The 25,839-nt window shown below is 35.9% G+C and overlaps 1 protein-coding gene across 1 annotated transcript in view; it reads left to right on the top strand.

Moving 5' to 3' along the window:
* PLXDC2 (plexin domain containing 2) overlaps nt 1-25,839 on the top strand; it is a 253,345-nt gene that overhangs the window by 215,837 nt on the left and 11,669 nt on the right. The window contains exons 10-13 of the mRNA XM_058832909.1: nt 5,217-5,277; nt 8,156-8,309; nt 9,711-9,749; nt 22,690-22,850. Of these exons, the coding sequence (XP_058688892.1) occupies nt 5,217-5,277; nt 8,156-8,309; nt 9,711-9,749; nt 22,690-22,850 (415 nt within the window). The remainder of the gene's footprint in view (nt 1-5,216; nt 5,278-8,155; nt 8,310-9,710; nt 9,750-22,689; nt 22,851-25,839) is intronic.

The raw sequence follows: 25,839 nt of genomic DNA, 5'->3' as shown, positions 1-25,839 counted from the left end.
TTTGACTCTAGGGTCCACCTTCTACACTATCTTTTTCCTTCTAACTGTTCAAAGCAGAGCCTTTAGCAAAAGCATATTTTTCATTCTTTATCTGCTTTTCAGCATGTTTCCTTTATTGTTGTAACTGACATTAAGTTTATAGAAAATATCCTCCTATTCTTCTTTAATCAGAGCTCTGCCAAGTCTCGCTTTCACCACAATTTGATCTTTTTCTTTCTAGTGGAATTGAAAATAAAACTTACTTCTTTTATCCCACTTTTATTCTTAGCCTCTTTCAACAGAAAGAATTCCCTATGGGAGTCTTTATTTCCTACAGCCTATTCAAATGTTGTGTCACAGTTACAAATATTGAGGTTTATGCATGTTTAGTCGTTTTCTGTAAAATAACAGCTTGGGGTTTAACATCTTTTACTTCTATGTTAACTTGATATTTTACTTAATATTGAGTATTTTACAGAACATGTAGCTATAGTTTATCAAATTTTCCATCCCATTAAATTGTGGAACCATTGTCAGGCTGAAGATTGACTGCTGAACTTTGTTCCACTCTGATCATCTTTATCATTACCTGAATGTTTTAAATTTTGAGTAGCACACAATGTTAAGACAATGGTGGAATTCAGTGTTGCATCAACTATTAACTATGCCTTCTAACATTCAAATTTTTCATAAAATATCTTGATTTTAGTTTAAAATCCTTGTATTCATCTAGTCAGCTATTTTTACTTTACAAGAGCAAGATGGAAGCAAATCCTCTTCTGATAATCATATTGTCATCCTATTCTGAAGTGCAGTTTAATTAAGCACTATTTAAGTAAAGGATAGATACAGAGAACAAATTTATGCTAAAATTCAGATATATGATTAGGAATGTTGAGCTAAGTCATAAGCACAAATGCTGTTCAAATACCTTACAAATGCATCCCATTGTCAGTCACAGTGACACTTCACATGACCTCCATAAGCATTTCGAGCTGTGATTAAGTTCTGCATTTGAAAGTGGAAAATAAAAAAGGAAGGAAAATTCAGTCTTTCCCCAGACAGCGTGGTGTGGCAAAAAAGTGATATTTGAAGGGTGAAAGAACCAAATCGGAGCCTGCTCTGTGGTAAAGGGAGGCAAAACCAGACCAAGAACAAAGATAAACATTTTTTCTCCAAAAATCACTCTATGATTAGAGTTATTTTTCAGTTGTACAGAGATAAAGTTCCAGTATTTTTTTAATATTATATATATTTATATTTATTTTTTACTTCCTATCTCACCTTGGAAAGAAATTCCACTTTAAAATGTTCTAATTCTTCTTTTAGTCATTCAGACATCCTAGCAGCTATCTTATTCTTTTCATAATATGATGGTCCTTCCTTAATGGCTGAAGTCAGAAAATAGTTCTGCCTGTTCAATTTTCTATTTAATTTTCCAGATTAACCTTTCATTTAGCTGAGTTAATAAACCTTTTAACTGAGTTAAATCATTACATGGTATTTACAAAATCATTTCTGATTTCTGGAATGTCTTTCATTTCCAAAATATCTGTTCTTTACATGCTCTTACAGAACCAAAAATACTAGGAAATTATTGGTTCAAATGACATGTGCTGTGCATTTCAATGGTCTTGATTGTCGTGCTCCAGCCAAACCTGGTGAAAAGCTTTTTCCATACAGACTTTGCTTTTATTCCCAATAATTTTCCATTATGTTTCTAGCTTTTACAGGTTAAACCTTGAATTTTCTGTATTCATGTTATCTCATTTATCATCATCATCATCATTAATTCTCATTGAATTCTCTTTAAGAAAAGGAGCAAAGCATTTCATGTCCTGCACTGAGTGGACACTTCTTGTCATTCAAATGTTCTCTGCCAAATATAGGTAAATGGCATTTGGTAAATAGGATGGTATCTTCAACTCCTTTCTGTCTGCACACAGTTCACTGGAAGGATTCTGACAGCGTTCTTGTTACTCAGACTCAGCTGCATTGGTTGTGCCAAATCATCATTGCTATATGTGTAGAGACATTCATTCTCCATTTCCTCCCTGAACCAGTACTCTAGAGCTCCACACAAATCCTGAAATTCCTTGCATTTCATAAATTTCCCTATTTTCATTTCCTAGAACATCTTTATTATTGCTTTCCTAGGAGCTGAGTTTGGTCATCACTTGAAAATTAAGTTGTTATAAAATAGCCGTGTTGACAGATGGCATAAACAGCACAGCAAATCAAATCTGCTCCAAGGTTTTAATGGCAACAGGGAATTATCACCATGCCTTAAAAATGCAGTCAGTAAAGCGGGTGCAGTGTTGAAATGACAGTTTCCAGAAGTTTAACTCAATGGGGCAGCAGCAAGAGTAGCTTCTGTGGCTGACATCAAGTGATATACACCTCAAAGGAAGTTCACAAATGGGGTTTGCCAGGAGACTGTCTCCTTCCTGATAAAGCTGCTTTCTGATAATATTGTTTGGTCACACTATACATCAGTGGAAAATGTTAAATAAGCAGTGTCCAGGTTTAATGTACTTTTTTGATGGCAGAGTCTTCTCAAGACTGCCTCGTTTGTTTGAAAGAGACATTCCAAGTCGTTGCGTGTTGCATTCAATTTTTGGTGGTTGGTTAATTCCTGGTGAAAAAAAAATTAACCCCAGAAATGTTACTCATCCCTGTAATTCATTAGCTTGTAAGAAGTTACTTAAGAACTGTAAATGAGTGCACCTGGGATACATTTTTATTCATATAATCTTGGAGCCTTAAATTCAACACCATTTAGATATAAGATGAAATCTAGGTGTTTTAATCCTACTATTTCTAAGTACATTGGGCTGAATTAGCATAGATATCTGCCTCAAGTGGAGGAAATTATGGAGCGGCTTGATTTCATGTCTAAATATTTGGCTTGGTTTTCTGATGTATTGAATATCCTCAAAACCATTAGATTTGAGCCAGACCAATATGAATAAAATGTAATGGATTTATGAGTATTCAGTTCATCTGGAAAATCAGTCCAGTCCTGCTTAGAGATGGGCACAGAAGTTGCTAATGAAGCTCTTCAAATTTTAGAGAAAAGTAGGGGAGACTGAAAAAAAATAAATGTTCTATTCATGCCTGGAATACCATGTTATCCTTTCTTTCTTCTTAGTAAAGTTTTTCTTGTTGTTTCAATCATTCATAGAGACAGAACACCACAGAGATGAAGAAGTAGCACTGAGCTCCCAGCAAAGCATTGATTCATTCACACTTCAGCAAGAAAACACTTTTCCAATGGTCTTTATTCATAGAGTGATTTGGGTTGGAAGAGACCTTTAAAGATTACTCTGTGCAGCCTCACTGACATGGGCAGGAACATCTTGTGCTAGCTGCAAGGTTGCACAAAGCCCCATCCAACCAGGCCTTGAACACTTGCAATGATGGGAAATTCACAAATTCTAGTGACTCAGCAGCAGCACTGTAAAAAAATTCTTCCTTATATCCAATATTAATCTGTCTTCTTTCAATTTAAAACCATTTCCCCATGTCACTACAGGCACTACAGGCTTTGATAAAAGGTCTCTGTCTTTCTTATAAACTCCATTTATGTGTGTAAAGTCTGTATAGGGTTTTCCTGGAGCCTTCTCCAGGCTGAACAACCCCAACTCTCTCAACCTGTCTTCATAAGAGGGGGGCTCCAGCCTTGTGATCAACTTTGTGGCTCACTCTGGACTCTCTCCAGCAGGTCAATGTCCGTACTATGTTGGAGGCCTCATGCATTGGGAAGGAGATATCTGTGTTTCTCTGAAACACATTTCTGGTTTGAACATTTTTCCCTCAGCAGCAATGGGTTTTTGGAGAAGCCAGTTGCTTTAGAGTATGTGAAAATTGACGCCTGTTAGTACTGGGGTATTTGTATTTCTTTTAGTAATATTGCAAATGGTGACACGTGGATCAGTGCAGGTATAACAAGAGAATTAACATTTTTCTCAAAATCTTTTCTCAGACATTGTAGGTTCTGCTCAGAATAATTATATGGAGATTTTTCTTACCCCACGTGTGTTGTTAACATTGTTTGCATCTTCTTGTAACATCCTCTCTTACTATAAAAATAATTACAGTCTTCCATTCTTACAAATGAACCTGTTACCTTGGTTGAAGTTGACATGTCTTGTTATCTTTTAATTCTTTGTAAACAAAAAGCAAGCCATAAAAACATCTAACCATACCAGTGGCCTTATTTGCTTGCCTAGTCTTATTAAAAGACAGCAAAAAGTTGTTTTTTATGTATTCAGGTAAGTTATGACCATGGATGCCAAATGACATCACTCTGTCTCATAACAAAATACTGCAGGAAATGAATGCAGAAACCAAAAACAAACCCTCCAAAATAAAAAAAAAAAACACCCTAGCTGGGAAGAATCTCCTTCAAAGCTGAACATTGTGGTTTAGTTATTTGCTTATCATTTTAATAATGCTTTCTGTTTGTGATGCTATTTGTTGTCTAGGAAACTTACCCTACAATCACTGATAACACTCTTGAGAGATAGGGATTTGCAGGGGAATCATTATATTAAAGTGTTACAAATTTCTTAAAATATTCTTTGTTAAATATAGCAAAAGACAAAGGATATTGCAAAAAGGTTATTAAACTCACTTAATTTGATAAGAAATGTGCATGCAATTTAAGTTTTCTCCATCTAGAGAAGAGGTAGAAGCAGCTGTACAGTGTCCTCTATTTGTCAGGGAGTGTTCAGAGGAGCTGTGAACATTGATCAAATAGCTGTATGTGTATCTTGTTGTCTCAGATCACTTTGTCTGATAAACCCAGTGACTGGTTCACTGCATCCTTTGTGGGATTAAATTTTCCTGGCTAACAAGTCTGGACAATAATAATTAAACTAATTTACCTTGATATGGTTGACATGAAACTTAAAAATGCTATGGGTCAGTGATGTCTTAAGAATAATTATGCAATGGAAGGGAGATATTGCTACTTAAAAATGATAAATAGATTTTAAAAACTAAAATAAAGTCTCATTCATTGAAAATCCTCTCACTGAAGTAGATTAAAGGAGTGACTCATATTGTAAGCAAAAGGATCTTGAATAAAAGTGATACCATTAAAAACATGGATTTTAAATCACATCATTTACTTATTCTTTCTGTCACTCTGTTCTGTTCCTCTCCCTTCCTTTATTCTTTTTTTCTCCTCCTATTTCCATCTGGACAACTTCTATCTATTTCATCATTTAAAGATGCTCCAGTGGATTTGATCGTCACCGGCAAGATTGGGTAGACAGTGGCTGCCCTGAAGAGGTATGTGAGTAGTTTACATCCTCAGCCCATCAGAGGCAATTTATACAGTTATGATGTTTTTGTTTGAATTATTCAGATTATAAAGCATGTTTTCAAGGCCAGAGACATGTTATATTTATCATTCAGGGGGAATCCTATAAGGAATAACAAAGAACAGCAAACTGAGCAGTTTCACTCTCCATTTGAAGGAATAAAAGAGACAAAAATTAAAATTTTGTCTTTGGTAAACTACTTTAATTAAAACCCCAAAAAACAGAAAGCCTCCCCCAAAACAGTGTCCCTGTTCTGATTTTCTTTTAGATCTCTGACTTTTGCCAGAAAAGGGGAAGAAACTATGAACCTTTCTTTATTTCAGAAAGCCCTTTGCCAGACGAGTGAAGAACAGGCATTGCATTTTGATTATGAAATCTGGCCAAATAATTTAATAAAGAAGAAATTGCACAAAAGAATTCAAAGAGATAAAAATAATAATTGAAATAAAAATTTAAAAGCCCTCACACAACCAGCCTACATGGAATTTTGATTTCTTTTCATGGAAAAGCAGTGAGGAGATGAAAAAGATATCTGACTGTGGTAGTGGTGGGCTGTCAAGCAGGGACCATAAGCCTCCTCTGAAAGTTATCTGGGTACTCCTAGACCAGAGAAGTTCATCTTCAACGAACATTTATTTATGATGATGATGATGACTGCCATACTGTTTGAGGTTTGGGGTTTTTTTCATTTTCCTTTATTTATTTTTTTTCCATGTTGAGATTGTGGTAATAAGAACAAATTAATTTATGGCACTTTTCATCTTCTAGTGTCCAGAAAAAAAACAGTTGTTTTTCCATTTTTGCTGAACAGGCTAAATATCCTCATGAGTTTTAGCAACACAGCCGTTCTGAAATGTCAGGTGAAACCCAAGGCAAAACATAGCCCCAGGTGCCTAGGTAGAAAAGCACATTCTGTTTTATTTGCAGTAGAAGCAAAGAGAAGTAATGATATAAATCCATATTAATGGAAGAAATTTGTTTTTCTTTTAACTGTAATTGCGAAATAACTGCAATTTACATACTGCCTTATTACATGGCCTTGAAGCTTCAGTTTTGCAGTTTGTCACCAGCTGATTTGAAAGCAAGATTTCTGAGATATTTATTGTGTGTGGAGGGCAACCTTTTAAAGAACAGAAGATAAAAGTTACTGGGAGCATGTGTTATTATAGTGCACAACCTTTCTATTGCTTTAATCCAGATTATTATTAGCTAGGACTCAATTGTGCTTGCAAATTAAGATATCAAAAAACTTCTCTCTGCAGGACATTAATATTCCCTTCTGCTTCTCCTTTCTTATTTCAGTCCAGCATGTGCTCCAAGGTTTACTACATGATGTGAAAGGAAATTATCAGTATACAAAGTGTACCTGAGAAATTAATAGTTTAATTTGCAAAGTTTTGGGCTACTTGGTGGCAGTTCACTGTCCAGCTTTTTAGGCTCTCTGGAATAGAAGCAACAGCTTGCTTGGCATCTTCCAGAATTATGCCTGAGCTGACTGCTAGAGTCCAGGAAAGGATTGATAATTAGCACTCAATGGTTAGTTTTAGGTGCTTCATTCAGGAAGATAAATTATGATGAGTCTCATAGTAAGGTTTCTTTATTTTTAATATAGATTTTGAGCTAAATTTTGATGCTACATTACATCAGTGAAATTAACAGTATTTTTCAAGAAAAATACCAAGGAATTTAAAGAATAATTACCCTGCAGGTACTGATACATTCCTGTAATGTAATAAATTGTTTCTGGTAAAACAATGAACAGTGAAATATCTGTGCATATTAAAGATAGTGCCCACTGGGTTTAGACAGCGAGATCTCAATAAAATAAAATAAACGTTTGCAGGACTCGACTTCTCATTAAAATGAATGGGGACAGCAGGAGTTAGACACAGTTCCCATATTTGCTGCAAGATAATTGGATGTATTTTCCTGCAAAACTGTGTGGACCATAAAAGAAATTATTCATTGTATCTTCAGAATTTTAAAAATGTCCAGAACTTGGCAGAAAAAAAAAAGAGCAAGCAGACTCTGTATTTGTATCAAAATATTTTCCCATGCAAATAAATATTAAATTATTACATGATGGTGACTACTATTTATAGTGTGCTAATATATTGTAATAATTTGATTATTTTTTGTTATTTATATTTTACAATAATTATATTTTATGTTATGTATATTCATATGTTTTTGTATATACAATAATACATTATATTTTAATATGTAGAGTTAATAGGCATATAGCAAATGGATTTATTTATTGTAATAAATAAATATTCTATAGGCTGAATACATGCACACATTTAATGCACATGTGTGTTCTTTTGTAATAATTACATATAAAGCCTAATTAAATGCTCCAGTCAGCTACACGTTGTTCACTATGAAGGCCTACTATTTAATTCCCACATATCTTTTTTAACATATTTTATGTAAAACATAAATTGGATTGATGGCAGTGAGCTTTCATAACAGAAGAGTGAAAATCTGAATTATATACTTAGATGTTAAACTCTGATTGAGAGAAATAACAAGTTTGACAATCTGTGGTGACTTTCAGACCTTGTCATTAACAATTAAGAGTTGTGAATTTTGCAGATAAATGGAAGAACAGTAAATTTTGCAGATAAATGGGAGAATATATGTTGCTGAATGCTGCATAGAGACTTGAAAAGGGAAAAGGGAAAAAAAAGAAAATTAAAATAAAAAGCTCGTTAAATTTCTTGATCTAGAGTCCATTTTCACTCTTTTTATCACAGCAACTTGTCCATGATTAAATTCTTCATCCTTGACAGTTTCCACTGAGAATGAATTTTCTCTTCCTTGTTTCTGTTGTTTCCCAACAGTCTAAGGATAAGATTTGTGACAAGAATATAGACACAACTGAAACACCTCTGTACTCCACCACCACCCTTCTGCCAACCACCACAAGGTTCAGAGTTTTAACAACCACCAGAGGATCCACCACTTCCCACCTTCCAACCAGCCTGCCCACAGAAGGTGACATGTATACACTGCATTTTTACACTTGAGTAAAAGTAATTTACAACTCAGAAAGAAATTTATTTCCTTTAAGTATGTGTTGATGACAACTTTTTTGCTCAGGGGCAGCAGAAGGACTTGGGAATTGCAGTCAAGGCTCTTGCTTTTAAATTGCTCACTCTTGCACCATTAAGGTACAAAAGGGATGAAGGCTCAAGGAGAAGATGCTGCTGGAGAAGGAAGGACAAGTTAGGAAGACTTCTAGAAAACTTGAGGTTACAATGACTTTTTCATGTTCCTTTGCATTCAGGCTGTAGTCCAAACCTGCTGAAATAGTCCTAGTAAAGGTCTCTGCTAAATCAAGAAGAAATTCCCATCACAGACTTAATGAATTCGTAATCATTTTATGGATTCTATTTAGCCAGGTGAAAATTATGGATAATCCAGAATAAAAACCTCTTTGAAATATGCCTGTTTACTTTTTTTCAGTCAGTTGACATTGTTCTTTTCATGTAGTACTCACTGTTGTGAAATAGTTCCTCTAGGCTTCTGAACTGAATTAACTGGGTAAGTAATGGTGGGTCAGTTCTCATCCTTGTACCAATGGGTGCTTAAATCTCACCTTTTTGAGCTTGGGTTATCCTGCTTTCCTGCTTTTGGAGTAAACTCATCTGGGCAAGAAATATTAATTCTGATTAATTCAGATTAAGCAAGGAACATCTATAAAACCTGTGTGTGTATGTGTGTGTGTGTGTGATTGTTGAAATTGTATGTTAACACAAGAAAAAGTACTAGGTACAGATTTGCCAGGTCACCTGTGATGGTAAAATCTGAGCTGAAGGAAGGTCTTTCAAAGTGGGAATCTACTGATAAGAAAGGAGAGTTTTGTTTAAAGCAATAAAAGTTTAGAAACTGTTAGTGCAGCATTTGGACTGCATTAAAAGGAATATTGTCTGGCATTCTGTTCTCAAAATTCACAAGAAAAAGAGGAATATGGAAGTAAATAGGGTTTAGTATTATTAGTAGACCTTTTCAAGATTCTTCAAAAAGGAACTAAGTAATATTTCTTTATTAACATATGTTGCTTCATATAGTCCTTAATATGATAGAATGCTCAAGCTATGTGTGAACATGTAATATATATGAATTATTTATAAACATTAGGAGACAAACTCTCATACCTTTATTTGCCAGTATTTGGAATCCTCCTAAATGCTTTGACACTCTCATAAATGGTTTTTTTAGTGGTAAGAAAGTGTGGTGCTCTAGTGTAAGAAACACAACGTAGTTCTCATTGAGTTGAGTACCAAATAATTTTCTTGTTGTGGAATGTTTTTATCATTAGAAACAGATTGCGAAAATGATTAATGACCTAGAAAAATGCATTTTCCTTCGACTAACTTTGAATTTCTTTTATAGATGACACCAAGATAGCACTGCACCTAAAAGATAATGGAGGTAAGAGATACTTGTTTTTTGTCTATAAATAGTGTCAGTATTTTGTCAAATTATACCCCACTGAACTTCATTCATCAAAATCTGACTGTAGAAATAGTTTTTACCAGACTGTCAAGGGACTCCAGCATCCCACATCTGTGTGGAAAATAAGTGGGGCAAATAAGCTTAGGAACTGCTTAGGAAACTAAACATTTACAACTCTCTTTATCATTCTGTAATAAAAGAGCAGGTTCCGTTACGGACATATTAAGTAAATTTTAATTGTATTAATACAGTTTTATTTAACTGTATTAAGAGAGTGTATGGTGTTCTAAATAATAGCATTGTGCTATAAAGTCATTCATAGTAGTGAATTATTACATGACCTTTTGTTAATAAGCATACACATTTTATATCTATGTCTTTACTGGCAGAGATCCTGCATTTCTCCATGCACCTTCCCTGTGCAAGTTAATAAGATCACCTTGTCATACTGATAAAGGCCCCTGTTAAATGAGGCTCTGCAGGGGACTGCTTTTGTCACCTTCTTTGTGAGTTCAAGGACTGAGACCTGAGGTTTTTCCTTCTCCCTTTGAAGTGGAAGAGAATTCCCCTACTAGAATAGGACTGACTTGTTAGACGTCACCTGAGCCTGTGTTCATTGCCAAAGTGGGGCTTGCTGAGGTGAAAGGGAGGATTTAGGTTAATTTCTGAAGGCTTCAGATTGATCTGTCAATGCAGAGGAAGATTTGCTAAGCAAATTTAATTAAATCACATTTCCACTGCTATTAAGGGGAGTATTATTGGCTCTGATTGCCTTTCCAAGCAGGGAGCATGAAGTTTATTTTATGGGTCAAGGTAACAGGTAGCCAAGTGTGGCAGCAGGGCACAGGGCAAGTCCAGCAGCTCAGGGAAGCAGTTGGAGTCAGCCCTGGTCAAATGACCATCAACTGAGTCTGCAGCAATGAGGCAGACCCAGGGTGAAGGCAGGAAGCCAGGTTGGCGAGAAAGGGAGCAGCGATGCAGCAAAGTGGCACAGCTGCCGAGACAGCTCAGTAAAGGACCAGAGGAAGCATCTCCCATCAGGGGTCCTAGAGAAGGTGAGATGATGAACCACATCCACACAGGAATTCTGCAACAGCAAAAGGATAAACAGCTCCAAGGTCCATCCAAGGAGGCACAGTCCGTGGACAAGACTGGAGACAAGCTACCTTCAGTGTTGGATACAAGACCAGAGATGGGATTAAATATAGGTTCACCTACAACCTAGCTTAGATTTGGACCTCAGCTTGCATGGGGACCCCAACATCATGGGCAGAGGTCCCACATACAGCAGTCCAGAACAGCTGAGATACAGCAGTTTCTCAGGACCCTCACAGAGAATTATTCAAGTTTTAAAAAAACGCAGAGTGCAGACACCACTTAGCTTGTTGGTCTGTTTCCTGTTCTCACTTGTTTTTCAGTCATATTCGTCTATTATTTTCTCCTTGCCTCAAACTAGAGATCTGTTCACACCACAGGGAGCAGTTGCCATTCTCTTCCTTGCCGGTCTCCCCTCTCTCATTTTGCTGTCACTATGCACAGCATGGCTGGTCACATGCTGTACTGAGCAGTGGGCAGCAGTGAGTTGTCCTTTTGTTGGCAGTGGTGTTTTTTGACATTGCTTTGACACGTAAGTGATCCCTCAGAATAAAGTGATCCGTAAACTCAATGCAGTACTTTTAGCATTTTGTGTATGGAGATGTCCCTGAAACTCTCTTTTTCTGTTGAAATCAAATTGCTTCATATTTTATTGTGAAAAATGCTTCAGTGCTCTCACAGGTCAACAGTCAGCACTTCTATTCTCCTATTCCACGTCTTCCCTGTACTGGAGGCGTATTCCTGGATGAAAAGTGCCCACACTCTGCCCTGTGAGCCAATGCTCCATGAAAGGTGGCTGACCCAGGAACAGGCAGCTCTCCATCACAAGCATCTCATACACAGCTCAAAACTGTATGCTGTTATACAAAAATATATTCCAAAAGTGGGATTTAGGAAACACATCCGTGTTTCTGTCAGTTTGGGAATTGCAGCAGGATTATTTTTTCACTTGTCTATTCTGTGTCCAAGGTCTAAAAAGAAAAACTCTGTAAAAGTGTTGAATCCTAGAGCAGATGATAGATGGTTATGGCCTACTTGGTAGGTAAGGTGTAGGGTTTGAGGCATTGGTTATGTATGGAAAATTCATTTCCACAGAGAAAGCTGCTGCATTTTAGGAGGACAAACCAACACATGACGTAATTATTCATTTTCCTTGAGCTGTTCCTTTTATTCTTGAAATTTAAAAAAAAAAAAAAAAAAAAAAAAAGAAGAAGAAAATTGCTTCAAACAACACAAAAGCAAAGCAACACTCCAGGATTTCTCATTCACACAGTAAACGTAGCTTTTAATCTGAGAAGTTCTTTTTGATGAATCTTCAATTATGCATTGAATTTTCCAGTGTCCCCTAGATTAGACTCAGATAAAACCTCTGTAGCTGCAGGCACATTCTTTGATTGTCTGTGGTTTGTCAGCCTTTCATAAAGAGTAGATTATTCCAGGTCATGAATACAGGGTCTCCACTTTCTCACACTAAATCCTTTAAAACTCTAATGAAAGGGAACCCTTTATAATGGAAAACCAAAGCTATATTGGATCAATGATTGCCTATGGTTTGATGTGTCCTTGGGTGGTAGCAGTCAATATCTGGTTAGGTAGAACAAAAGGATTGCATAGAAATTCTGTATCTCACCTGTATCTAGAACTTTTGAAACCAAATATTATAAATTTATAAATTGCTATAAATTTAATTTTTTTTTCTGGTCATACTGCTTTGATCTTTTAATTGTATGAGAAAATCTTTTGCAACTGTACTGTAATCCATCCACAATTTTGTGGCATATCTTAATGTACATTTCAAATTTGCTTGGTTTTGTTTCTTCTGCTCGTCCTCTTTCTTTACAGACATGACAGATGACTATTACATACATGCCTAAACCATTTTAAACTACCTCTGGCATGACATCACAGTTTTTGTTATATCTTGGTTCTCCTTAAAATAACAAGTATTTTTTAAGTTCTAAGAGATGTCCAGCACTAAAAATGTACCATTTTTTTGTTTAATTTCAGATTCCATTGTTTTTTTCATTTTCTTAAAATTTAACACAACTGACTAAAGTGTTTAAAAGCCTAATTTTTCATAAAAACTGTATGCAATTGGCCATGGCTATCCTGTAATGCAATTCTTTCTCGTTGAGAACTCTCTAGTGGATGATTTAGATGATTGGCCAGCACATCTAGACAATTTATTTGACCTTTTTAGACACTTTGTTGTGATGATTTGATTGCTATGAGTTCCCTACAGTCCTTCAGCTTTAAAACCCAAAAGAAAAGTCTGTCTTTTGGATAGCAGGTATCAGAAAAATGCTGCACTTCCCATTCACCAAGGTGTACAGAAATTTCTGTTTCATAAAAAGGAAAACTGTGGAAAAAAAAATCTGCCTGAGGAGAAAGCTGTTTTATTTATTTGTTAACAAGTTTATCCCAGCATATGTAGTTCTAGGAAATGTCGGTATTATGAGTTTTCTCTCTCATTTGGACATTTTCAAAGATGGTCTAGATACGACTCACAGGAATGTACTAACAGGAATAACAATTGTACTAGAGAGAGCTTAATTTGATTTTGAGAGATTAGGAAACTCAGTAGGAAATTACCAAAGCATAGACAAAGTTTTGGAAAAAGAGTACTTTTATGTACTTGATATACAGTGATAAACTTACCCAAGACTATTTTTTCCAATACTGCCCTATGTCTGGAAACTAGCTTCCACAAGTTGTCTGTCTTCCTAATTTCTCTTAAAAATTGCAGTTTGAGCTGTTCCAAATTATTGAGAAAATTAAGTCCTTTTTTTTCTTGTGTACCCTGAACTCCAGCTCCAAGACATTAAACACCAGCTAATGCCTGATAAGAGTCATATAACTTATTTCTTTCTAATATGTTAAGTTGCTAAATTATTCAGAAAATTAGAAATATTTCACCAAAGAAATAAACCAACCTTTTAGGCAAAACAAATATTTTTGACGTAGAAGAAGTTATTATGACCACACAGTCCAAAACCAAGTGACTCACCTTAACAAGTCAATATGAATTAGCTGAATCTTCCCCAATTTTAATGTAAAACACAATAAAATTTAAAAACTATAAACTTCTTATGGCTTAAAACTGTTTTAAAGTGGACTTTGTATAAGGTAAGATTGACAAGACATGGTTTTGTTTTGCTGCCAGAACTTTGCCTAGTCACAGGAAATTACCTTCCAGAGGCTTTATCTGATCTGGTGTTAGCCAGGAATCCACAAGCTGTTCTTTTAGGCTTTTCTCCTAGCCAGTGACAAGCAGTAGGCAAGAAGAAGTACTGGAATATGTTACTATGTGGGCTGCCTAACTCTACCAGATACAGAGAAAAATGTAAATTACGTACTAAGAGTGGGCATCTTACTTGTAGGTAATCAAGGTTTCTTTAAATTAATTCTCTTCAGGGTGTCCTAGCTCATATGTTTTGTTTCCATTCCTGTTCAGAAACCTGCAAGCCAAGATTCAGACCTTTTCTCCCAGTCTTTTCTCATGAAAAAGAGAGGATTTAAGGTTTATATCATTATGGAAAAATATCCTGTTGAGATTAGGTAATGGATTATGTAACTATATGTTAACTTCTCTATGTTTTCCTTACTCAAAAATGCTGCTGTTCCCCTAAAATTGCAGGGTTCACACAATCAGTGAACTGAGGATTTCCTTGAAGAAAGCTGGTCATAAAGTTTACTTTATCTGTGCTGTGCCACATGCTGTATTTGTATAAACAAAACCTAACCAAAGAGCAGTTCTGAAATGGTTTCTATCAATAGTCTTGTGAATAGAAGAAGAAAAAAGAGAAAAGTGTAAGAACAGAGAAGTGAAATAGATGGTTATGGACAGAAATGTATACTTAGGATAAAAATATGAAGATAGGTAGATTCAAGAACATTTACCCACCTTCGTTATCAGATAAGCCAGAAAGAGCCCTGTAAAGAGAGGTGATCTGATTTTTTACCTTTTTTCTTTTATTTAGGTAGGGGAGAAATTCTGAAGGGAACAAATAAAATATAACTCAAATAAGTCAGGAGTTGTTCCCATATATTTGATTTCACACTTCAGATGATAGGTTAAGGAATGCTGATATATCTCCCCATTTAACTCTATTTCTCTCTGAACTTTTCCAAGCTGATTCTCTTCTCCCATTTCTCAGCAGACTCTTCTCAGCTCAAGTTAGAGACAGGTCTTGAGACAAATTAGGAATCTCTCTTGTTGTCTTTGGTACGATCAAAGCTGAACTCTGGACCCAACCAATTTCCCTTAATGCTGGTCCCTGCTTTCTGCAAATTCTGCTGTAACAAACACCCAGAATAGGAAAGCAGGGATTTTAGGAAAAAGCGTGGGATCTACCATGGTTACTGTATGAAACATGTGCCAAGTGTAATTCAAGTTCTTTCTTCCCAGGAAAACTTGTGATTTAAGGAAAGCCTATACAGCCTTGCTGGGGTTCAGTATGGTATTACATTCATGTCTGACAGCAGATATCTTACTGAAATTGAGCCAAAGCCAAGAACACAAACTTGGAAAAGCAACAACAGCCTCTTATATAAATATTCTCAACTTCCTCATGTATCAAACACAGGAGGAAATATATCTTACATACCATATGAGTGGTCAGTGGGCTATATGCATGTTTTTTAAAGCAAATACAAATGAAAAGTGCTGAATTTCCCCATTCTGGTTAAAAAAATAGAATATTACATCAATAATCTTTATTGTTATTGATGGCATAAATAAACTGTTATTTGCCACTTGCTTCATGGTACTTTGAATTGTACTTAAATGTTTCTTATAACAAGCCATTTGTGCCTTTTCCAGAATTTTTGCATCTCCATTTCATCCCCGTTTTGTTGTCATCGTCTTATTACAGCTATTATCAGGAAATATATAAAAAAAAAAAAAAATCTGATCAGTAGACAGTCAATCAAATAATGGCAGAGGTTTGCCAAAGTAGTGGAACTGGCATGCAAATAACCCCTAGAAAGAAAATACCACTTTCTCCTTCAGAAAAAAAGGACATTTTTCATCATATCAAAAGTTACATATCGCATTGAAGAAGCATGATGTTAAAAAACCAGAAGAGCTATGTGTAGACACTTCAACTCATATTGAGGTCTGTCATACTAGTTTTGTTTGGCTGGTTTTCTAAGACAGATATTAAATGATGTAAGGTTTCCTACTCTTGCAGTTTTAATGACTTCGCTGTAAAGGCACACAGCTAACTTTGTTACACATTTCCATTTTGTTGACTTTATACCAGATCAAAGGGTTAATGGGAAAACCCCGTGTAGCTCTAAGTGTAGATCTTAAGGAGGGCTACATGGAAAAAACTGGATGAACTTTTATGAAAAGGCCGCTTTCCTTAGTGTTTTATCACCTGCTCCTCTTGCTGTCATGGTGCTATGGCAGTGTGACAGCTAGGGTACACAAAAATCCTGTGGTCTTCTGTCTTTTTAACTTCCTATTCTACATGGAGTTAAGCCAGTTTTGCAGTCAGTAGCCTTCTCCAATCTTCTCTACACTGCTCAGTCATCTCTGACATCGGTGTGCAAGGGGGACTGTAAAGAATGGGAAAAATGAAGGTCAGATGAAGGAAGGCTCATACAGTTGTATATTTTGCATTGAGGTTGAAATACCTGAAGTTGTTCTTTTTCCCAAAGGTGTGGTGGTCACTGTGGTGAGTAACTCTACAAGCATTAGACACAGCTTTAGAGAGGAACAGCCTGCTTTACCTTATTGTCTTGTCTTTGCTTTCAGTAGGGTTAAGAGGAGTCAATGGGGTGACAATTGAAATTCTTATGAATAGCTAACTTTCTGTTCATCTGAATTTGAGTCAGCTGCTATTAGAGGCAAGTGGATCCTTCATGGTACAGTATTGAGCTGCACCATGGCAACTGTTTGATGCCACTAAGTATTGTAATGGCTCACATGGTCTCAACCAGCTGAAACTAAAATTAATACAGATGACAGCTATTGTAGCATTAGGTGATATTTTAGAGCAGAAGAATGAAAGCCCTTAGCTAACGTATTTAGAGTACTGTCATCCTATAAACCGAGGGATTTGATTGTAATGCACTCTCATCAATTTACTGCACTAAGCAGTTGATCAATCTTGGAGAGACTTACTGAGTTGCCCTGGGTCCTACAGAAAATTGATAGCAAAGCCAGATTCTGAATTCTGATTTTGTGTGTTATAGTTCATAATATTCTCACTCAGAGACCACCTTCCATTTCTTACGTGCAATTGGAAATCAATTTTTAAAGCATTAGCTGAGCCATAACTTTATAAATCATCATGAAACCAAGTAAAGCAATAGCTTAACCTCCAAATGTTAACAAATGCTAAGGGATTGAACCCACAAATCAAGGAAATCACACATCATCACTGTGAATAAGTTGAGAATTCCAGAGCATGCTGTTCCTAAGAGAGGAAATTTTTATGGGGATTCCCTTGAGTCTCTGGAGAATTTGTGGAACATTCCCACAGGTCATTAATCATCTTTTCAGGAATCTGTGTTATGTGCAGGGAAAAAGCTTGTGAGTGAAGAACCATATACCTGCTCCATAAAGCAAGGAGTCTCCTGGTAGATTCACATTCCAGATGTAAATGGAGGCCCAGAAGAAGGGAAAAATCCAGTGGCTGTATTGAGCTCGCTGTACCTGTAAGCCTGTGTGCTCAGCTGTCCTAAACATTATGTCCTCCCTCTTGGCAGGAGCCTATTACCTCAAACCTGCAGTCATGCAAATAGGAGTGATACAGTTTCCAGGCTAGCAATGATGTGTGTAATAGAGTGGATGGCTGGTGAGTGAACTTCGTCTGTAGTTGCCCCAGATCATGCAGCAAAAGAAGGTTTCTGCTCTTTTGCTGACCAAAAAGGAGAAAATGCGTTCTTCTGATAGCAAGAGGGGAGAAAAGAACCAAGTTTAGGACTGAGTTGTCACCTTCAGGCTGATTGCTGCTGTTTAAATCATCTATATCCCTGGCTTTGTGTGTCAGTCAGGAGGGTCAAATAAGGTATTGAGTTTTATCCCTTAATGATTCATGTGCATTTGAATTGGAGTTTCAAATCCAATGGTCTTTTACCATTTACCAAAATGCAAGAGTAAAAAGGAATGCCATGTATTTTGGAGGGAAAAGCAAAATTTTATTTTCCAAATCTGCAATGAAATTCTACATTTTTGTCTGTCATTCACCTTTTGTTCCACATCACTTTATATAAAGGAAATTATCTAGCCAGGAAGTACAAGAGGGTCATCTATTTTTCCTCAGTTTTCCTGTAAAATATTTTGTATCTCTGCTCTCGAGATAGTAATCTCTGGAAATTAAACTCTTTTCCATCTCATATCATAAGAGGTGTAAATGTATGTATCACAATTTTCTCATATATAAAACTATCACAGTAGAAACTTCTTGTAAACCTTAAAATTAGATAATATAAAACAATGCATTTCATAATTTTGCAGACATCAAGGGTTAATATGCAGTTATGAGAAAAATAATGTTGACAATGTATCCTCAATATGTTTACAAACAGCAAGTAGCAGTTTGTAAACACTAAAAAGCAGTCTCAGTTTGTAGGCACTTTTGTTCTGTTAAAGTCAGCATTGCAGTCCATGGAAAGACATGATTTTCATTCCCTGGGGCTTTTTTTTCTTTTCCTGCTCCAAAACAAGCTAGCCCAAGAGCAACTGGAGACATACTAGTTATTTTAAATCAAAGATTTTATAGTGTTTATGTGTTTCTCATGGAAACAATAAGAACCTTTTTATTGTTTTCACTTTTGTTTTTTAAACATTCCAGCAGCAGAACAGCTATTTCTTGTTTGGCTTCTGTGCCTTTATATTAGGGAAAGAAAGCTACTTGCTCTTTCTATTCAGTCATTCAGCAACTAATGAGAAGCAGACTAACCTTGGAGATAGTAACAGGCTCCTTCTGCTTAAAAGTTTGATGCATTTAAGAGTTTGAGAAAACATTATAAATGTAAGGTGTATTAGATGTAACAATTGCTTCTTGAGCATGAGAAATGGAAAGTTTGGGGAAAGTTCCATTAAGAATGCTCTTTTTGGGAAAGGATTGGTCATAAAACAAATAGTCTCCCATGTGTTTGGCCTTGCCTGGAATAACAAACATGCTGTGATACTCTTAGTAAGATTTCTACACCTGAAAAAATTTCCAAGTCCTTGTTTTTTTTCATTTATTTTCCTTGGTGGCTTTTTAAAAGAACTGATAGTTGATTTTTCAGCAAAGAGTATTTTCAATGTTGACAACACTGTTTATTGTCTCTGTGCAATGAGAGTGAAATCAATTTCTCATGAGTATTTGAGCCCTGGGGTCAATGGACTAAATTTCCATTATGGAGATTACAAGTTACTTAAACTTGTAATTTAAGGAAAACATTTCTTTTGTTCTGTTATTTTTTGCATTTGGCATTCTGATCACTGCACTGATGTCCACACACTGCTCCACCCTTGACTAGCAGAAATCTGGGCAGGCAGTTGACACCTGTGTTGTTTCAAAGAGACGGTGCTTTAGTTTGCAAAGCTGGATGCTGAAAGCTGAGAAAATATCAGCTCAAAAGAGATTAAACTGATGACCTTTACAGAGTGGTTAGGACCTTTGCTGAAGTCCAGCATTTTTTTAAAATGCAGAATATGATGTTATGTCTTCAACCATAACACAGTAACAACACAAATTGCTCGTTTAGTGCAAATCAGCCTGAAAATGGATGAAAGTGACAAAGTAGTTTTTGATGCACGAATGTGACATTGAAGTAAAGAGTATGAAAGTAAAGAGTATGTCACAAAGATAATTATGAGGCAAACAAGCTATGAATCCTCATCTCCTTTGTGGAAGCAGTTGATTCTCAGTAGGGTGACTCAGAACTAGCTGTGCACCAGTGGGAATTAACAGTCCAACAGGAGGACGTACAATCAGACAGGCCTTTTCTGATGGCCTTTCGGTTACTTCATTTCCATTTGCATGGCAATTTGAAAAATGTGTACAAGTACTAAACGGTGTTACAGTGCATGAACAGAAACTAAGACTGGTGTTTCTACACATTTGTCTGTTCTCTGATGAAGTGAATATTGATGGCTTTGTCACGCAAAAGATTCTACAAAAGATTTTTTTGGGTCGCCTTTCTTTACTGTCTTCTCCATGAATCTTGCATCCATTTTTATATAGCGCTCTAACTACTAGGAAGTATTGTAATGACCTTTTAGGAGACAATTTTGAGAACTGAGAAAAAGATAACATCCAGATTCTAGGTAATATCTCCTTTCCTCCACTTCAGTATAAAGAATGGCCTGGAAATTTTCACTCTATGTACTGTGTAAAATAAAGTAAAGTAAAGTAAAGTAAAGTAAAGTAAAGTAAAATAAAAAAATAAAATAAAATAAAATAAAATAAAATAAAATAAAATAAAATAAAATAAAATAAAATAAAATAAAATAAAATAAAATAAAATAAAATAAAATAAAATAAAATGAAATAAAAAACAAAACAGGGCTGACACTACTTTTCCATTTCAAAACTCGCATACAACTAAGCTCTAAGAAAGAAAAGTAAATCCCTTGGTAGGATTTAGGCTAGGAGACACGTGGTTCTTTGATCTTGTTCATGCATAAACTCAAAATTCATGTCCAAAATCAGTACAATTAAAACTGAAGTTCCTGTGTGAACAGATACTAATGAACTTTTAAAAAGAATGATACCTTCAGGATTAGGCTGTACTTGAGTACAGGGACAGCATGAGTATCATGCTTGCAATTTTTTTATTAAAATCATCAGTGTTTCCCACACTCCCATTTAGCTTCCAAATCTATTGGGGTCTTTTTCTTTATCCTCTGGTTGTTACTCAGTTCCTTACTCTACAAAGCATCACTGATATTATTGGACAGAGCAGAGCAGAGCAGCACTGTGGGATTTTGACTGTCCTGAATCAAGACTGAGGAAATATGGACAAAAACAAGGGATATGTGTATGAACCCCTTCTGTATCCCCAGAGATGCATAACTATTACACAGAGTAATAGTCAGATATATATCTTGGCTAGGACAATGCAGTTTCATTTTCCTTTTCTCCCTGTTGTTCCAGTGGTGCTCTGCTGGGTGACAAACCATGCAGCCTTCCTTAGTCTGGTGAGAAAAGTGCTGCCATACATGGATGTATGATCTGTAACACTCAGATTAACTGTTCCTCTTTTCTTTTATTGTCCCCAACACATTTACTACTACCTGTCTTTCTTCTATAATTTTCCAATTCTCTATTTTAAGAGAGTGTTCTATTCCAATCAGATGAATGGTAAAAGACCAGGTACATTTATTGTTACATTTATTATAATATTGTTCTTTTTCCTATTAATAACAACAGTGATCTGTTTGAAGTGATATTCATAACCCATATCTGTCTTCAAAGAACAAATAAAAGGGAGTCCCTGACCTCAAAGAACAGCACACTAAGACAACCAAACAAATAGTTCAGCCAAAAGGAGGGTTGCAGAGATCAATGATTTTCATTATAGTCAGCTTGCCAAACAAGCATGGTGAGAGGAAATTTAAAAGTGGAACTGAAAGAAAATTTCTCATAAGCAAGACCAGAGACAGGTGTTGTATGGAGTAACATATTAAAGTGATTAGAAGGATTTCCAGAAAAGCAGAAAGCAGTGGGAATATCACAGACTCACAGAATATGCTGAGTTGGGAGAGACCCACATAGACCATAGAGTCCAACTCCTGGCCCTGCACTGAACCATCCCCAAGTGTCATATTGTGTGCCTGAGAGCATTGTCCAAATGCTTCTTGTACTCTCTCAGGCTCGCTGCTGTGACCACTTCCCTGGAACCCTCTGGGTGAAGAACATTTAGGAGAATGATGGAAGTCTGTGAAGTTAAATTACGAGTGTTCTACTGGTATTTCTTAAACCTAGGACTTCTGAATGGCTCTTTGCCTGCAGAAGTGGGCAGAACAGTAATTCTCGTATACAAGACTATGATGAAGGAGGAGAAGTTCTACTGGTGTTGGTTGATATATTGAGAAACTTTTCCTCCAAAGGCTACACTGTTGTTGAAAGACTTTCAGTCACTTATCTGGAAGCACTTCTGAAAAGTTGCTTGTGACAGAGACAACCCTCTTTTATCCAGACAGCAGCATAGCATGAGTGGCCTCTTGGTATCAAGTTTAATAAAGGAATGGTCCTCTGTAATACTTTGGTATGATGAGTGTTCCATTCAGACCAAGATCAAAATATTGCAAGATCATTTTCATCCATCTGTTGCACTTTTGGCTCTCTGATTTAGTTACAAAGATTGGTTCCAAACTCTTCTACAAGCTAATGAATAAGGCTTTCTGAATGTGTTCAATAGCTAGATCTCACAAGAGTTTGTGGCGTGTCTCAACTGGAATATTTAAAGAAAAATAAAATGTTCAAAATTAATTCAATTACTACTTTTTTGTCTGTGGGACAATTGCAATAATTTTATAAGAAAATCAAAGCAAAATGTATTATGAAGATAATTAAGAACTTCAGACTGTCCATTTTACAATCAAAAGGAAGGATGTTAATATCATTTATTGAATTAGAATCAGTAAAACATTTGAAAATCTCTTCATTAAGATTATGAGAGTACTCGGTTGTAGGAAAGAGACATCTAATATCTTTTTCCAACTTGGGCTGTAGAAAATGAGGTCTATGTAACAACGTGGGCTGTAGAAAATGAGGTCTATGTAACACAGAAAAAGCAAATGCTCAGTTTCCATCTGTGTAATGGAATGGGTAAGGCATTAGTTGCCGTGCTAAGAAGTGTGCTCTTTGTGCAGCTTCAACGGATGACAGTGCGGCAGAGAAGAAAGGTGGAACACTCCATGCTGGATTAATTGTCGGCATTCTAGTCCTGGTCCTCGTTGTGGCTGCAGCCATCCTCGTGACTGTCTACATGTATCATCACCCAACATCAGCAGCTAGTCTCTTCTTTATAGAGGTAAGACAAGAGTAACACACTGCATCACTACTCTTGGCTAGGGCATTTGGAGTCTCCAAAATAGATCTTTCTTAACTGAATCAGAAAGTATCTTTGTGTTCCTAGTGCAGTCTTTGAAGAAAAGGAGCTCTCCCAGCAGTTGTTTTGTTCTCAGCATGTTTGTCGCTCCGTTCCTTTAGCTACTATTGCTATTACTACTGCTTTCAGACAGGACATATATCTAAGAGATATAAGTCAGATACCACACTACTTCTCTTTCCTGACCTTCATTTTCCTCACAACAGCATTTTCCCACTACCTTTCCTGTGCGCTGCCATTTTATTTCAGGACATACCATTTTTCTGTAATTTTTCTGTGAGGGGAAGAAAACAGTATTCATTCTTAATTCTACAGAAAAGCTGACTTCTAGTAAGTTTTTAGCTGGAAATTTGTATTAGCTGTTCCTTGCATCATTTAAAGGAGGAATCTTTTTACACTTTGTATAGAGTGTGGAAAAGATTATTTTCACCTAATTTTTAACATCTATCATTTCTTCTGCTCTATCTATTTAGTGTAGAGAGGAACAGACTCTTTTAGACCATGATTCATCTTACCTATTTGAGACATCGCCTTTTGGGTTAGATGAATTGACATTTTTCTCCCACAAATAGACAAATAGATAGGTGCAGATACCTACGTTGTAGATGCTGACATTTAGTCAGTCCAGCTCCACATAGACAAAAATAGAAGAGAGGAAAACTCGCCCTAGGCATTTGTGTCTACAAAACCCACGAAGACCTGCACCTCCTTGTGGTTTCTTTTTTTTTAAACTCGGGAATATTCTTCTGCCATGTGCTAAGTATAGATTTGCTGAACGTGAAGGAAAGGGATGACTGTTCTCAGGCCCCACTTGTGGTATTCCCTTACTATGAAGAGCCTGGACACTTACTATTGCACAACAGTGAAGATGCAAAACCTCTGGAAGTGTCACTGGGGACATACCTTAGGGGTTGCTTAGGTAAAAGCCTGGACCAGGAAGATATAGACATTTATTCTTAGTGACAGCAATGAGAATTGAAGTGAGACATGAACATGAACAGAATGATTCATCTTTAACATCATATTATAATAAATATTCTTCTTAGATGGAATACTAGTGACAGAATTCAAAATGAATTGTTTATCAGTATTCCTGTTCTAGTAATGTAATTGTGCTAACCATTGGGGAATAGAGTCCATATAATAACACAAAGGTTTCTATCATGTTTATGCAGCATTTCAAGGCAGTTCACTATTGATGTAGACAAACAAAATTCCACTGAAGACCTTCTATGAAATAGAAGGTTTTGTCCCTTTCTTTTCTTCACACACCAGTTAAATTTACACAGATTGGATTTCTATTCTTTCACTCTACTAAAAGCAAGTTTCTTATCTGTCATAGTGTGATAGAAAAGGCTAAGTAAATAGCAACAATACTTTTTAAGAAGAGAAAAACCAAATTACACTATACATTTATTTATTTATTTTTGTTATAAATGGAGGAAGGGGATGTTAATTTCTTTCTTTCATGGATATCATACTCATCATGCAGACAAGGGTGCCTTAATCAGTGTTGTTAAGCCCATTCCACTGAATTTAATCCTAAGGTGCCATTAATCCATCTATTAATCTATTATTAGTCAAAGCTAACATGCCTTTTAGCAAGCAATGTAGTCATTTAGAATAAATGGAAAAACAAAGTTTCTGTATAAAGCAAAGGAGAAATCAGTCAAAATAAAATTTATGCAAAACAGGATATAACCAACATTCTCTATTGGTTCCTAGGATAATTGTGGTACTTGCAAAGAATCAGCATTAGCAAGAATTGTAAAAATTGTTAGTCACAAAGGGGTTGTCTTTCCCTGTGAGTGGTGCAAACACTGATGTAGTGGGAAAACCACAAGGGATGGAATAGGGGATGACTGTACTTCAGAATACTTAGGCAAATTTGAAAACTCTAAAACCATTTTTTGTATCACAAGATTAGAACAGAACAAGGTAATCCATTCTGGAAATCTAATTGCTTTTAATAAGTTTAATAATTTAATTTTCAAAGAAAAAAGTTGTTTGATCAGTTCTAAAAACTTTAAGTAGTATTTATTATTCTTATATTCATCTGATTTATAGGATTTACATGTTTCAAATGCAAAGAAAATATCTTCCCAGTCTTGCCTTTTGAAAATGAAGTACAAGAAATAATCAGGCAAAACTGGTATAAATAACCCAGCGTTACAAGAAATCATTCTTTATTGCATTTGTGCAATTGAAAAATATTTGAGTAAACTGATACAGATAACATGATATCCCACACAGCAGAGGAGAAAAGCTGTATTATTTATGGGAAATGAATGAAATATGGATCTGATGTTGCTGTTCTAGGAAAAGAGCTCAGGAGTATTGCCATTGCCTTGGTCATGAAATGAGAACAAGCACATAAATATTTCAGAAAATAATACTGTTTCCTATGACTCTCTTGATTAATAAGCACATTGCTCAGTTCAAACAAGATGTGACAGATGGACAGGCATCTCCCTTCTGCAGATGTCTAAAAAATTACAAGTACACTGTAGTCTGCTATCAAGTCTTCAAGCCAAATCAAGATCCGCATCAGTTTGTCCATCATTAATAATTAGTATAACTCTAAGGCTGGCCAAAAGAAGGAACAGGAACCTGGCACATTTGCCTTTACTTTTCAAGTTACTTTATGGAGGCATCATATAGACATTAAACATAGCATTCCTTCAAAACTCTAGTATAATTAATAGAGAAATTTCTTTTTACTAAGATACTGTAATTATTTGGTAGGTAAAATGTAATTTTCAGTCGGATTTTGTTGGGGTTTTTTAGGTTAAGGGCTGTGTAAGGAATTTTTAGTTGATTTGTTTTATAGTCATGACTGGTTACTGAATAAAGAACAGTATAATAAACAAATCCTGTATCTGACACTTTAAGTCTCTTTCTTCCTTGTGCT

This window comes from Poecile atricapillus, chromosome 2 (genome assembly GCF_030490865.1).
Source record: "Poecile atricapillus isolate bPoeAtr1 chromosome 2, bPoeAtr1.hap1, whole genome shotgun sequence".
Lineage (NCBI taxonomy): Eukaryota > Metazoa > Chordata > Aves > Passeriformes > Paridae > Poecile > Poecile atricapillus.
This window is presented reverse-complemented; position numbering and strand designations above follow the sequence as displayed.